At 34.9% G+C, this 13,656-nt stretch overlaps 2 protein-coding genes across 2 annotated transcripts; both read right to left on the bottom strand.

Annotated features, from left to right (window-relative positions):
* Positions 1–1,360: 1,360 nt before the first annotated feature.
* LOC141292012 (uncharacterized) lies at positions 1,361–2,212 on the bottom strand. The gene has a single exon (XM_073823989.1). It carries the CDS (start codon positions 2,210–2,212, stop codon positions 1,361–1,363), a length of 852 nt encoding a protein of 283 aa, XP_073680090.1.
* A 1,221-nt stretch (positions 2,213–3,433) lies between these two features.
* gig2e (grass carp reovirus (GCRV)-induced gene 2e) lies at positions 3,434–10,509 on the bottom strand. The gene is made up of 4 exons (XM_073823988.1): positions 10,024–10,509; positions 8,787–8,812; positions 6,618–7,049; positions 3,434–4,323 (listed from the first exon to the last, which is right to left on the bottom strand). Exons 1-4 carry the CDS (start codon positions 10,461–10,463, stop codon positions 3,434–3,436), a joined length of 1,788 nt encoding a protein of 595 aa, XP_073680089.1. The 5' UTR covers positions 10,464–10,509.
* Positions 10,510–13,656: the final 3,147 nt, after the last annotated feature.

Below are 13,656 nucleotides of genomic sequence, written 5' to 3'. Positions count from 1 at the left end.
TCAGCACAATTCTCTGGTTAATAAAGAAGATTTAAAAAAAAAGGAACAAGATCATTAATTTAGGTTTATAATACATATTTATATATGTTACAGTTTAAACATAACTCAAATGTATATGTTTGAAAAATGAAGAGCAGGGTGAGCTAAGCGTTAACTTACAGTGTCTTTAAAATGAGCTGTAACGACAGTAATGTGTTCAAATTTCAGGATGTGGTTAAAAAAAACACTTTGGGTCTAAAATAAACTGCTTATACAATATGACTTTTCAAACATACAGAAAAAAGTGGTTTCTTGGCTCAACTTGCCCCCAGTGAGGGGTAAACTGAGCCTATAGGGAGAGGATAAGTTGAGCCGCATTTGAAGTGCATAGCTTTGAAGGTATTTTTTATTATTATACAAAAATTCAGAACAAAATTAAGTTCAAATTGAGAAAAAAATGACAACAATTAACCTTACAGAACTGGGCTAATGCTTAATATCCCACTTATAAATGTTGCAGTGAATTCAAATTTCATAAAAACTTCAATGGTGTCACATTTTAGCAAGATCCAAAAATGAAGAGGCAAATGTTTTAAAATAAAGGCATTTTTAATGATAATAATTCACATGCGTAACAGTATACCAAAACACAAACAACAACCGACAATGAAGGAGAAAACCTAAAGAAACGTAAGGCTCATTACATGATGATGAACCAAAATGACAAACAGGTGACAGAAAGCAGGAAGGTGATGAGAAACAAACTAAAAGTCCATGAAAATGCAACTAAACATAACTGTGACATATATAGTCAGTTTTCATCAACAAGGCCTGTTTAAAATGTTCAGAACAGTATAACCATATAGCCTCATATTAAAAGTTCCTGGAGCTCAAACATGTGTGATATATATTTTTTAAGATTTTTATTTTTAATACACAAGTCCTTAAACATAAAAAAAAAAAATCACTTTGAACAACAAAAAACTGTTTTTTAAACTTAAATGTAGTTACCAAATGTTAAAAAAGGAAAAAGAGGAGAGGATCTTACCATTTATTTCAATTTTTTCTTTAATTGTCCAAGACACCATTTTAACCTATACTGTTTTTTTTTGTTTTTGTTTTTTTTTTTGTAAAAAAAAAAAGAAAAAAAAAAGAAAACATTTTTATTTATTTTAACAATTTGGCATTTAATTTTGTATTTAAAAAATACCAATTCTAAAAAGCATAACTCAAAGGTATATGCATTAGGTTTGTTGCTTTAAGTTCAGGGTGTACTATCAAATCACCATTTCAAAGCACACATGCAATTTATATTTAAAAGCTGGTAACATTTTCAGAAACCATTTCAGAACAACTTATTCCTTAAGCATAGCCTATTTCATTACCACTTTTTGCTTGGGAAAATTTCACCAATGACAGTGATTCGACTTGGATCCCAAACACAGTCTTCTTCAAGACCTCTTTGCACCATGCCACATTTTGGAGGGCACCAGGCAGTGTCATACCCATAATAATGCCAGATTTTCTGCATTGAATGGCCTTTAAAATCAATCTTTATTACTTTCCCAAAATTGACCTTTACTTTTAGAACCACTCTCTTGTTCACAGGTAGATCCGGAGGGTATCTGGAGGCCTTCTGTAGATCTCGGCTGAGATAGACACCACGCCCAAGCTTGCCTTGAGTAGACGGATTAAAACCCACTCTTTTAATGTTTTCAGCAGCCTCTCTGGATGTGCCATGATACATTACGTAGATATTATCTTTAACTGGTTGTTGGTCACTCTCAAGGCTTGGAGCCAATTCTATTACATCAATGACAGTGATTCGTCTTGGATCCCAAACACAGTCTTCTTGAAGCCCACTTGATACCATGCCACAGTCTGGAGGGCACCAGGCAGTGTCATACCCGTGATCATGCCAGGTTTCCTGCATTGGATGACCTTGACGGTCAATCTTCTTCACTCTCCCAACATTGACTTTCACTCTTACAATCACTCTCTGGTTCTCAGGTAGCCGTAGAGGATATCTGGAGGCCTTCTGTAGATCTCGGCTGAGATAGACTCCACGTCCAAGCATACCTTTAGAAGACGGATTAAAACCCTGCCGTTTAATTTTTTCAGCAGCTGCCCTGGATGTGCCATGATACATTCTGTAGACTTTACCATCTAGTGGTTCTCTATAACTCTCAAGACATGGTGGAACACCTGGACCCAAGTCGTCTTCAGCCCTCATGTTTGCACCTGGACCACAAATAATCTTGTTATGCATAAGATATCAGTGGAAATGAATTACTAAATATAAGTGAAAAATAAAATAAAAAAGAGACAAAATTCTTGTACTCAGCACAAACCAAGTGGTGACTTACCTCTGATGTTGTTTCTAACACTGAGCACAGATCTTCTGAAAGCAGTTTTATGAACTCCAAGCTTATTCAGGGTGGGTCCAGCGGAAATTTTCCTCGAGCAAAAGAAAAAACTTTCAGTTTCTCTTTACCTTGATAAACTGTTATATGAATGATTACATTTAGACAAACAAGTCTCCACGAGTTTTACCTGTACAAAAAAGTAGCTTTATTTCATTTTTACTTTCATTTTCATTTTTCTTGTAAAATCTCCACCTAACAGAAACTAGCTGTGACTGAACGTCTGAAAGGGTCATGGTAATGAACAATAAGCAAAGATTAATGCTCAAAAAGATCAAATCAACACGCATGTTGTTGTATGATGACTATGTGATGCTGAGCAGCCAATCAGGCAAATCAAGACAAATACCAATCCCTGTTTTTTCACTATTTTCACCTTCAAGCACACAGAGGAGGGTGTCCTTTTATTATGGTTACAAAAAAAATAAAACAGGGCAGGATGGGACTGAGAAAGCTTTTTTAATTTGAATTTTTCTGGCAATGAAAAGTTTACGTTTTTAATAACTGTCTAAGACTTCATTCCTTTCACTTATATTGTTGTTTTTGATAGAAAGACAGAAAAGCAAACTTAATTTATTCAAGTCTTTGTTCAAGGAGTTCCTGTGTCACTACCGCTCCGGCAATATCCTTAACACTTCTATCATTGACCAGCAGAGGTCTCTGTCAGCACAATTCTCCAGTTAGTCACATCCATGTTCAAAAAAAGAAAAAGAAAAAAAAAACACAGAAACCAGGTAGTAGAAACCTAAACCTAAACATCAAGTTAATAATATATATTTATATATGTTACAGTCTAGCACGTTTTTGGATACCCATTGATTATTTTGTTTTGTATTTAAACATCAATATATATTAAAAAAAAAAAAAAAAAAAAAAACATAACTCAACGGAATAAGCATGAAGCATTTTAAGTTTATTTATAGCCAGTTCAAGGTGTAGGCTACTACAATCAAAGCACCATTTTAAAGCACATATGCAATTTGGAAACATTTTAAAAAAATATTTCAGAAAAACAAATTTCTTAAGCATGCTCATTGCTTTGGAAAAATTTCACTAATGACAGTGATTCGACTTGGATCCCAGACACAGTCTTCTTCAAGACCACTTGGCACCATGCCACATTTTGGAGGACACCAGGCAGTGTCGTAACCGTGATCATGCCATTTTTTCTGCAGTGGATGACCTTGATGATCAATCTTCTTCACTCTCCCAACATTGACCTTTACTCTCAGAACCACTCTCTGGTTCTCAGGTAGATCCAGAGGGTATTTGGACGCCTTCTGTAGATCTCGGCTGAGATAGACTCCACGTCCAAACATGCCATCAGAAGACGGACGAAAACCCTCCCGTTTAATTTTTACAGCAGCCTCCCTGGATGTGCCATGATACATTCTGTAGACTCTATTATCAGCTGGTTCTTTGTAACTCTCAAGACATGGTGGAGCACCTAGACCCAAGTCGTCTTCAGCCCACATGTTTGGAAGAATTACATCAATGACTGTGATTCGTCTTGGATCCCAAACACAGTCTTCTTCAAGACCACTTCGCACCATGCCACAGTTTGGAGGACACCAGGCAGTGTCATACCCGTGATCATGCCAGGTATACTGCATTGGATGACCTTGATAGTCAATCTTCTTCACTCTCCCAACATTGACCTTCACTCTCACAACCACTCTCTGGTTCTCATGTAGATGTAAAGGGTATCTGGAAGCCTTCTTTACATCTCGGCTGAGGTAGACACCGCGTCCAAACATGCCATTAGAAGACGGACGAAATCCCTCCCGTTTAATTTTTTCAGCAGCCTCCCTGGATGTGCCATGATACATTCTGTAGACATTACCGTCTACTGGTTCTCTGTAACTGTCAAGACATGGGGGAGCACCTGGACCCAAGTCATCTTCAGCCCACATGTTTGCACCTGGACAAATAAAAAATTTAAAAATCAATAGAAAAACATTACAATTAGAAACTCAAATGGCAAAAAGATACAAGAGATACAAGGGACAGTAGTTCATATTTATAATATAAAATAATTTCAATAGTTATTATGTTATTTTTTCTTTAGGATTTACAAATGTAATGACCAATAAAGCACAATATGCATTTAGGTGTTGCTTTACCTCTGAAGTCGCTTCTAAAGCTGATTGCTTCCTTCTGAAAGCAGGTATATAAATGGCACATTTTCAGGGTGTGTCCATGACAAAAGGTGTTCCACTGAGTTTCAATTACTATTCATCTTTTATTGACTGCAAAAAACATGGAATAACGCACAGTGCTGTTAAGTTTATTGATTTTAAGTTTATAAAATTAAAAGAGTACACAATTATAAAACTGGTTAGAAGACCTTTTGGTAAATCCATGTTGTCTTTTTGTTTATTCCAACATCTATAAGCAAAGAGACTCTGATACAATAAATATACAGGTTATAATCAAATCTTATTTGTTAAACTTCTATAAAGACAAGCAACTGCCGTAACTTCACTTTTGCATTAACTTTAGAAAATATGTCACTTCCAAGTGATATGAAGTTTTCTTAAATATTTCTAATTAATTCACAATGCAGTAGTGAAATGAAATAAGAGCTACAATATATATATTTTCTTTGAAATCCAAGTTTCAATGTCATTTAAGTTTTGTTTCTGATTTAGAGGACTGTTTCCCTGGAAAGCCATAAAGAAATCAGGAAATATTTACATAGCTGTGACAAAACATGCTTACACATGTCAGGTTAATGAACAATGAATACAACTCACATGATAAGATTCATACAGATAAGATCCAAACAGAAAATTATTTTATTTACTTTTATTTAAAAACATACAAGCATAAAGACCTACATAAACTGTGATCAATATTAATAGACATTTGCTCCAGACCAGTAAAAACAATATTTTTAGGGTATTTTCAAATTCAACCACTCAATGTAAAGCAACAGGGAGATACTAACTTTTTTACTAACTTTTTCACTCTCCCATCTACTTTGCATTTTGTGCCAAATAAAATTCCTACTTGCATGTTGGAATGTACATAAGGTATATGCAAAAGGACAGATGCATGATGTCAGTTGGCATATCAATGAAGTCAAAGAGTCTTTGTATAGGTTGGCCAGCAAAATGTTTTACATCTTGAAAATGTTATGACCAGTCTTGAAGAAAACAAATTAGATATCTAAATATAAGCATGTATTGATGGATTTTGTAAAGGATAGTGCTGTAAAGTCTGACCAATTAGTACAGCTCAAAACATGACAATAAATGTTCATTTGCAGTAGCAATAATCAGCAAAATATGCAGGTTTCGTTCGGTTCAGTGGCCTTGTTTATGTTGAGTGCCGCCAACATGGCCGAATGTTGATGCGTTGTGAAAACACTATATGAAAAACATACATTTTATGCAATATTATTCATATTTTATATTATAAATTTCAATAAAAACATTGAAATGAAAAGTATCGATTTTTTCCCCCTGTTTGTTTGTTTGTTCATTTATTCTAATCATATCTGTTTTGTTGTGCTGGAGTCTGAAAGGTCACAGTGAGCAGAGCAACACATGCATAAGCAGTTTCACAACTTTTATGCCGGATCACAAAAATATACAAACAAGGAAATAAGTGTAATGGGTCATGTGTATTTGAGTTGGACTGAGTTTGTTTTGCACTTATGTTACAACTGTTAGTTAATTATCTCATTTAGTGTTGCTGGTTTCCATGTGTATTTATAGTTCTCAAATTCAGTTGTTCCTTGTACATTTGTATGTATTTACAGATATCTTCAGGATTGAAACGTGTGCTTCATTTCACAGTACCATTCACAGTTTGCACCCAGTGTTTTATTGTAACAGTATTTTAATGGCATTAATTCTCAATAATTTTCACAGTCATGCCAAACATCTGTGATAAACCAGACAGCAAAATAGAAAAGATAAGATAACCAGATAAATGTGTCCAGAGTGTGTGCTTTTAAACACAAATACGAGTCAACACAGTCAAAATCAGAAAAAAAATACATAAAATATGTTACATAATACATAAATACATTAAAAAAAATACAAAGCTTCTGATCATACAGTGTGACAAATGATATGCGATCATAAGTTTAATACACAAAAAGAGTGATGACCGACTATTACTCTTTAAACAATCAGAAAACACTACATAATCCTGTAATTTCTTCCTGTTTTATTTTTCCTAAGTTTTATGTTAGTATTTCAATCATAAGTAGTAACAAAAAGAACAGACAGGGTAAAACAACTTCTAAAAACGGGTAGATCATTTCAATGACCTGAATCCGCTGTGGATCCCAAACACAGTCCTCTTCAAGGCCGCTCGGCACCATGCCACATTTTGGAGGGCACCAGGCAGTGTCGTACCCGTTATCATGCCAGGTGTTCTGGAGTGGATGACCTTGGCGGTCAATCTTCTTCACTTTCCCAACATTTGCCTTGACTTTCAGAACCACTCTCTGGTATGCTTGCAGATTCAGAGGATACCTACGGGCCTTCTCTAGATCTCGGCTCAGGTAAACACCACGTCCAAGCATGCCAACAACAGACTGACGAAAACCCTCTTTTCTAATTTTCTTTGCAGCCTCCATGGATGTGCCATGGTACATTGTGTAGACTTGACCTGATACTGGATTTGTGTTGCCTTGGAGGAAAGTAGAACCATTTCCACCCCACATGTTTTGCACCTGGACAAATCACAAATAGAGACAAAACAATAAACAAATAATACTGGGATTTATACTATAAAAAATACCGAAAATAATTATATATATACACAACGTTATCTGTACTTATAATCTGTCTTATATAGAGAAATTTCACTTACCAACCCTCAAATTCAAACAAGCTATTTCAGTGGTATTTGTTCTCGGGAAATGCCTGTAGCCTTTAAATAAGACCGTAGACCAGTTAGAACATTACAATATAGACTTAAACCTTGTAGCCAAGAACTACATAAGACTACGTCGAGCTGTCATTTGAACAGGCACTTTTCAAATATAGCACTTACTGGAAGTAAAAAATAAAAAAATAAAAAAATAAATAAAGGATAATAGAATGCACGCACGGGCCGTTCTTCTTTTACTTTCACTTTATTAGATAATAGCCATTGGCCATCCACGCTGTCAATCATCATTATAAAGATACTTCACCAATCAGACCAAAACCAGGAAGTTTAAAATAGCGCGCCAGTACTGCTGTTTCTTGATTTTTATTTTTTAAATGCTTGATTTGTTTGAACTGAGGAGGCAAATTCCCCTTTCAGCATTTGTTTTTCAGTCCAATATAAATTCATTTATTTTTTATAATTATAAAAAAAAAATATATATATTTATATATATATTTGGTGCGTTTGATAAAATCACAACACAACATTTATCTTAAACAACACACATTCTTTCTATGAGGAATGCGCTTCAGTGAACAAAATTATTTAATGTATACCTGTTTACAATAATTTCTCTAATTTGCTGGCATCCTCTCGTATTAATGCACTCTTGACATTTGCCATTAAAATAACGCCAAACCCTGCCTTAAATAAACTATTAAAACGAGAATAAAGTCGTACAAGCTACAATTTACTTATTATTGGTAAAAAAAAAAATGAACCGAGAATATCTCGTGTTTTTCCGTGGGTGCTCGATCATTTCCGTGAGTGCTTCACGGGATGGTTTAGACTAGAAGGAAGACAGATCTGGATACAGGGCATGCGCACATCAATCTAACGTTATTTTTTTATCACACTGTACAACAACAATACTGACGGGCTAACAACAGTAAACAGTAAAACTGTTTGGACTACAAACCAATGTGTTTATTATTAAGAGTCTTACCGATTTGGTAAGACTCACCAATTTGCAATATCAAGCAGCAAAGTGAGCTCTTGACTCTTGATTCTTGCCCTGTATTTTCTAGTTTAGTTTGGTAATCCACAAATGCATTTTGTTTTTCAGACCGTTTTTGCACTCTTCTCTTTGATTTGTTATAACCTTTGGCAGTCTATAGTACTCCAAATGTTTGTCAGACCGATAGTACAGCCCAAAACATGACAATAATTGACTATTTTCAGCTGCAATAATCAGCAAAATATGCAAGTTTCGTTTGGTTCAGTGGCATTGTTTACATTCAGTGCCGCTATTCGATGACAGGTAGTTAAACCACTCTGTTAGAAACACTTACACAGTAGCTAATTTAATGTCAAAGTAATTAAGAAAACACAAGGTAGAGTACATTAAAAAATATGCATGAATGTTAAAAAAAAAAAAAAATTGACTATACAATGTTATTAACATTGAAAATGTATCGTCGCAATCTGTGAAAAGGATCCATCGCTGTCTGAGTTTATGTTATTAACCTCTACAATGACAAATTCAGTCTTAACTGAGAACAATCATCTTTGACAGATTTCTTGAACGTGCAAAACTTCTACATTTAACTTCTTGGCCAGCCCACATCATTCCAGTAAAAAGTAGGTCAACATTCTTCAGATACTTGAAGATTTATAGAGGTGCCAGTAACCCTGAAATCCTGATTACAAAGTATAAACCAGTGCCACGAATGGTGAAATGACTCAAGTGTGGTCTGAATAGCTATAAGGCTATTTTATTTAAAGTCAAAATTAGCAGAATGCAAACAAGTCTAATAAGGCAAAGTCTAAAAAAAGGCTGCAGATATCGACAGACAATACAAATCAACAGGCATAAATCTTCAAGGATAAATTGGGACATGGGAACTTCCAAAAACAGATGGGAGAAAAACTCAGGAAGGAAATGGGCGAAGAACTATGCAGAAATATCCTGTGCTTTTAACTAATCGCACTTCAATAGTCTTTAATTTTTAATAATGAGAAACACTTTTACACTTCTTTTAACATTATTGTAAATATTATAATATAATGCTAAACTGAAATTATTAAAGCTTGTCACACGTCACGTCGTTTCCTTTTCCTTTCCTTAATTCTAAAAGTAAAAGTAGCTGGAATGTAAATAAGTTTTATAACCATGAGGAGAGTCAAACAGAGACTCAGCTCTTAGTTTAAATGTAAATATGTGGGAGGCGAGGTCCATGAGAAAAAAGTAGCCTAACAAATCAGAGAAGCTGGCAAGAACTTGTTTAAAGGATACAAATATTGTAAGATGTTGTTCTGAGAGTTCTCCTTTGGCCAAAACACGTTCTGATGGTAAGACTTACTTTTGTTTTACTGTATTTATCCAACTTGTTCTTTATCGCAAAAGTAAGCCTATGAGCGAGACATACGATTGATTAGCCACTATAGAGAAATAACGATAAGAAGAATAACAAAGTGCAGTAAACTGTTAAACTCTTTGCGCTACAAACCAGAGTGTTCATAATTAAGATAACACATTAAAATAACATGGCAAGACATAACATTTTGCAAAATCAAGCAGCAAAACAAGTTGTTTTTTACAGCTAAAAATAGCTGTACGCAGATGAGAACGGAAACCAGACCATCAAAAATATAACTTTAACAATGCAGAGATTAATTTGACAGCATTTTTTTTATTCTTAGAAAGCATGAAAAATACATTTGTAATGTCAATTTCAATTTTTCTATTTCTACTGCATATTTTATGCATTTTTAATGACAATAGCCATACTGCTCTTTTGGGTAAATGATATCAATGATCTGAATCCGGCGTGGATCCCAAACGCAGTCTTCCTCCAGGCCGCTCGGCACCATGCCGCATTCTGGAGGGCACCAGGCAGTGTCGTACCCGTGATCATGCCAGGTTTTCTGCATTGGATGACCTTGATAGTCAATCTTCTTCACTTTCCCAACATTGACATGCATTCTAATCACAACTCTTTCATGTTCAGGCAGATGAAGTGGGTATCTGCTGGCCTTGTTGAGATCTCGGCTGAGGTAGACGCCACGTCCAAGCATGCCATTCGGAGATGGCCGAAATCCACGGGCCATGATCCGCTGTGCAGCATTTCGAGAGGTCCCATGATACATTAGGTATTTTTTACCATTCACAGGCACCGAGTAGCTTTGGAGACACGGCACACCTGGATACAAATCATCCTCTGCCCACATGTTTAAGTCTAGATAAAACGAACAAAACTGTTCATGTGCTGTTGTGGTGCTGGTGAGGGTGTTTGTCGATATAGTGTAAAAGTTTAGAGAAATACAATGCTTACCTCTTGGATGAAAAATTCAGAATGTGCAAACAGCTGCTTAAGAGGTGGGGAATATCTTGAAGCCACACCTTTGATACAATGGAAACCCCCAAACTAAGTTTCGTTTCTTTCGAAAAAAAACAACAAAAAAACTCATACATAACAAGAAACAGCTTTTACAGTTCACAAGAGAATGTATTAATTTTAAAATGAAAATCTTGAAAAGAGTTTATTTGTACCCCTCACTGTTATCATCTTTCTGACATATTTAAAATCACTCTGGCATTATTACAGTTGTACAGTTAACTATAATTGCTTTACAGTTGTAACTTTAACAACGTCCCTTTTTTTACAGTATTAGCACGAGTTTGTGTTGTATAAATTAGTATTTAAACAGTAATAATCAGAGGTCAATTATAAAATAATCACCAGTTTATTAGTAAATGTAATTATTTTATTTCAATTCAAACATGAAAATATGAAACAGAAAGTACGAAGATATAAAAAGAAATGAGCCTGAGATTGTTTGTCTTTTTTCAGTGAGATGCCGTGCAGCTGTAAATCAGAGGAAGTGATTCAGTCCAAAAAACATTTCCTGGTAAATATCCTCTACATGTGAACGTAGAGGCATATGCATCTGCTAAAAAAAAGCCGTGACCTTACAGTTAAACAACTACTGGAAAGCTTCAACAGAGATTATTTCTTAAAGAAGAAAGATATTCTTCACAACACACTTTAAACATGAATCACGTGCTGAAAATATTCAAAGACGAACATATTGATGTTTGTACCAACAAATACTTATTGTATTCAAACCCTCTTGATGGAAAAGGTGTAAATGTTATTTTCCATGTGTGTGACATTTAAATGCTATAACAAGTTATAAAGTCCTGTTGGTGCAAAATCTTGCTAGAGACTCTCCGTCAATAAAGACAAATCGAGCAATTGCCTTTCAAAGGTTTATTTTCTTGCAAGAAAAGGTTGACAGTCAAACAGATATAGTGCCCTGCTGAGAGTGACAAAGGAGGGAGAGATTTCCTCCACTTTATATCTCTTAAGGTTACAAACTAAAAACAGATGGTGTTCTCATACAAGGATAGAAAGACAGAAAAACATCTCTATAGGTCATCCCTCTAGACATCCTCTGCCTATATTTTAGACTCCTTTTCTGACCCCCCAGGTCACCCTAAGGCGCCGTAGAATCCTCAATCCTTTGGTCGCTACCTACACAGCCCCGGAGGCCCCCTTACAGAGGAGTCTGATCAGCACATTACCACCCGTTGTTTTCCACTATCTTCAACATACATTACACAAATGTCTATCACACAAGTATGCAAAAATCACCCTTATGAATTTTTCTCCAACAGTCCCCTCTCTCTCTCTCTGTCTTTCTCTCTCTATTCTACTCATCACCAGTCAAATAATTAAATAGGCTAAATTTATTAATATACATTCAACATTGATCTATAATTGTCTGCTGATTCGTAATGCACAAAGTTTACGCAATAAATGCAGAGAGCTAAGGGTGTCACTTGGCAAACAGGGCCTAGAGAGTAAGAATAACAAGCGAAAAAGACAATAAACAAAACTTTGTAAGAGAGTTACAATACATGAAATTCTGAAATTAACTAAAGCACGTTATATTATTATGTATTACACATTATAATACATTATTAAATGTGACCCTGGACCACAAAACCAGTCTTAAGTTGCAGGGGTATATTTGTAGCAAAAGCCAAAAATACATTGTATGGGTCAAAATTATGGATTTTTCTTTACTGTCAAAAACCATTACAATATTAAGTAAAGACCATGAAGATATTTTGTAAATTTCTTATCGTAAATATATTAAAACCTAAGTTTTGATTAGTAATATGCATTGCTAAGAACTTCATTTGGACAACTTTAAAGGCGATTTTCTAAATATTTTAGATTTTTTTTGTGCACTCTCCAGATTTTCAAATAGTTGTATCTCGACCAAATATTGTCCTATCCTAACAAACCATACACCAATGGAAAGCATACTTATTTAGCTTTCAGATTGTATAAATCTCAATTTTGACAAATTGACACTTATGACTGGTTTTGTGGTCCAGGGTCACAAATAGTCTTTGTTAAAACAAAAGAATTGCAAGGAATAGTAGGTTAATAAAATCATTCTATGGTCAATTCTCAAAAAGACACACAAAATGGCTTATACAGAAGTTCGGGAATCCTTTTTACACTATTTGAAAACACTTTTCCAAAATGCCTTTCCAAAATAAGTGACTAATAGAGTGTTTTCACGATACGTAATCAATCTGGCTATTGGCGTAAACAATGCCACATAACCTCATGAAACTTGCGTATTTTGCTGATTATTGATGCTGAAAATGGTCAGTTATCGTCATGTTTTGGGCTGTACTAATTAGTCGGAACGGGAAAACATTTGGAGTATTATAGACTCCCAAAAGTTAAACAAATCAAGGAGAAGAGTGCAAAAAACTGTCTGAGGAACAAAAGGCGTTTGTTGGCCCAACTGAACCAGGATTTCCAGAGCAAGAATCTTGACAACATTTGTGTTTGTTCTTATCATTTCTGGTCAGGTAGGTGACATATTAAGCTAATATCTTAATTAATGCTGCTCGTATATGTAACTTTACCACCTATTACCTTTACTTTGTCAAAATATTGCGACCTTTCCTGCTTAAGTCCTTCTCTATATGATTTAGCAGCTTCCACACATTTTTTAGTAGTTTAGACAGCATAAATTACCAGAACAACATATTCAGTAGTACATTAACGTGCAATTCATGCTTTTTTTTTTTTTTTTTTTACATCCGAGTATCTCTAATATGGCTTCGCATCCAGGTTATAGTGACTAACTTGCAAAGCAAGCAGTAAACTTTTTCTTTAAAATGACAAAAGCAGCAATTGGGTGAAATACTTTTAATAAACTTTGAAAGCTTAACAGTTATGAACAATCCTCAACAATTTTCTTTCAGAGAAAGAAAACAGACCATTCTATCCACTTAATGTATTATTCCTCAAACGTAAACAATTTCGATTTCTATTTTGCGTTGTGCTTTTAGTCCCTTAGCAGCATCCGTTCAGTGACGTAATACATAAAC

This window comes from Garra rufa, chromosome 19 (assembly GCF_049309525.1).
Source record: "Garra rufa chromosome 19, GarRuf1.0, whole genome shotgun sequence".
Classification (NCBI taxonomy): domain Eukaryota; kingdom Metazoa; phylum Chordata; class Actinopteri; order Cypriniformes; family Cyprinidae; genus Garra; species Garra rufa.
The sequence above is the reverse complement of the archived record's forward strand: the minus strand, read 5'-3'. Positions and strand labels throughout refer to the sequence as shown.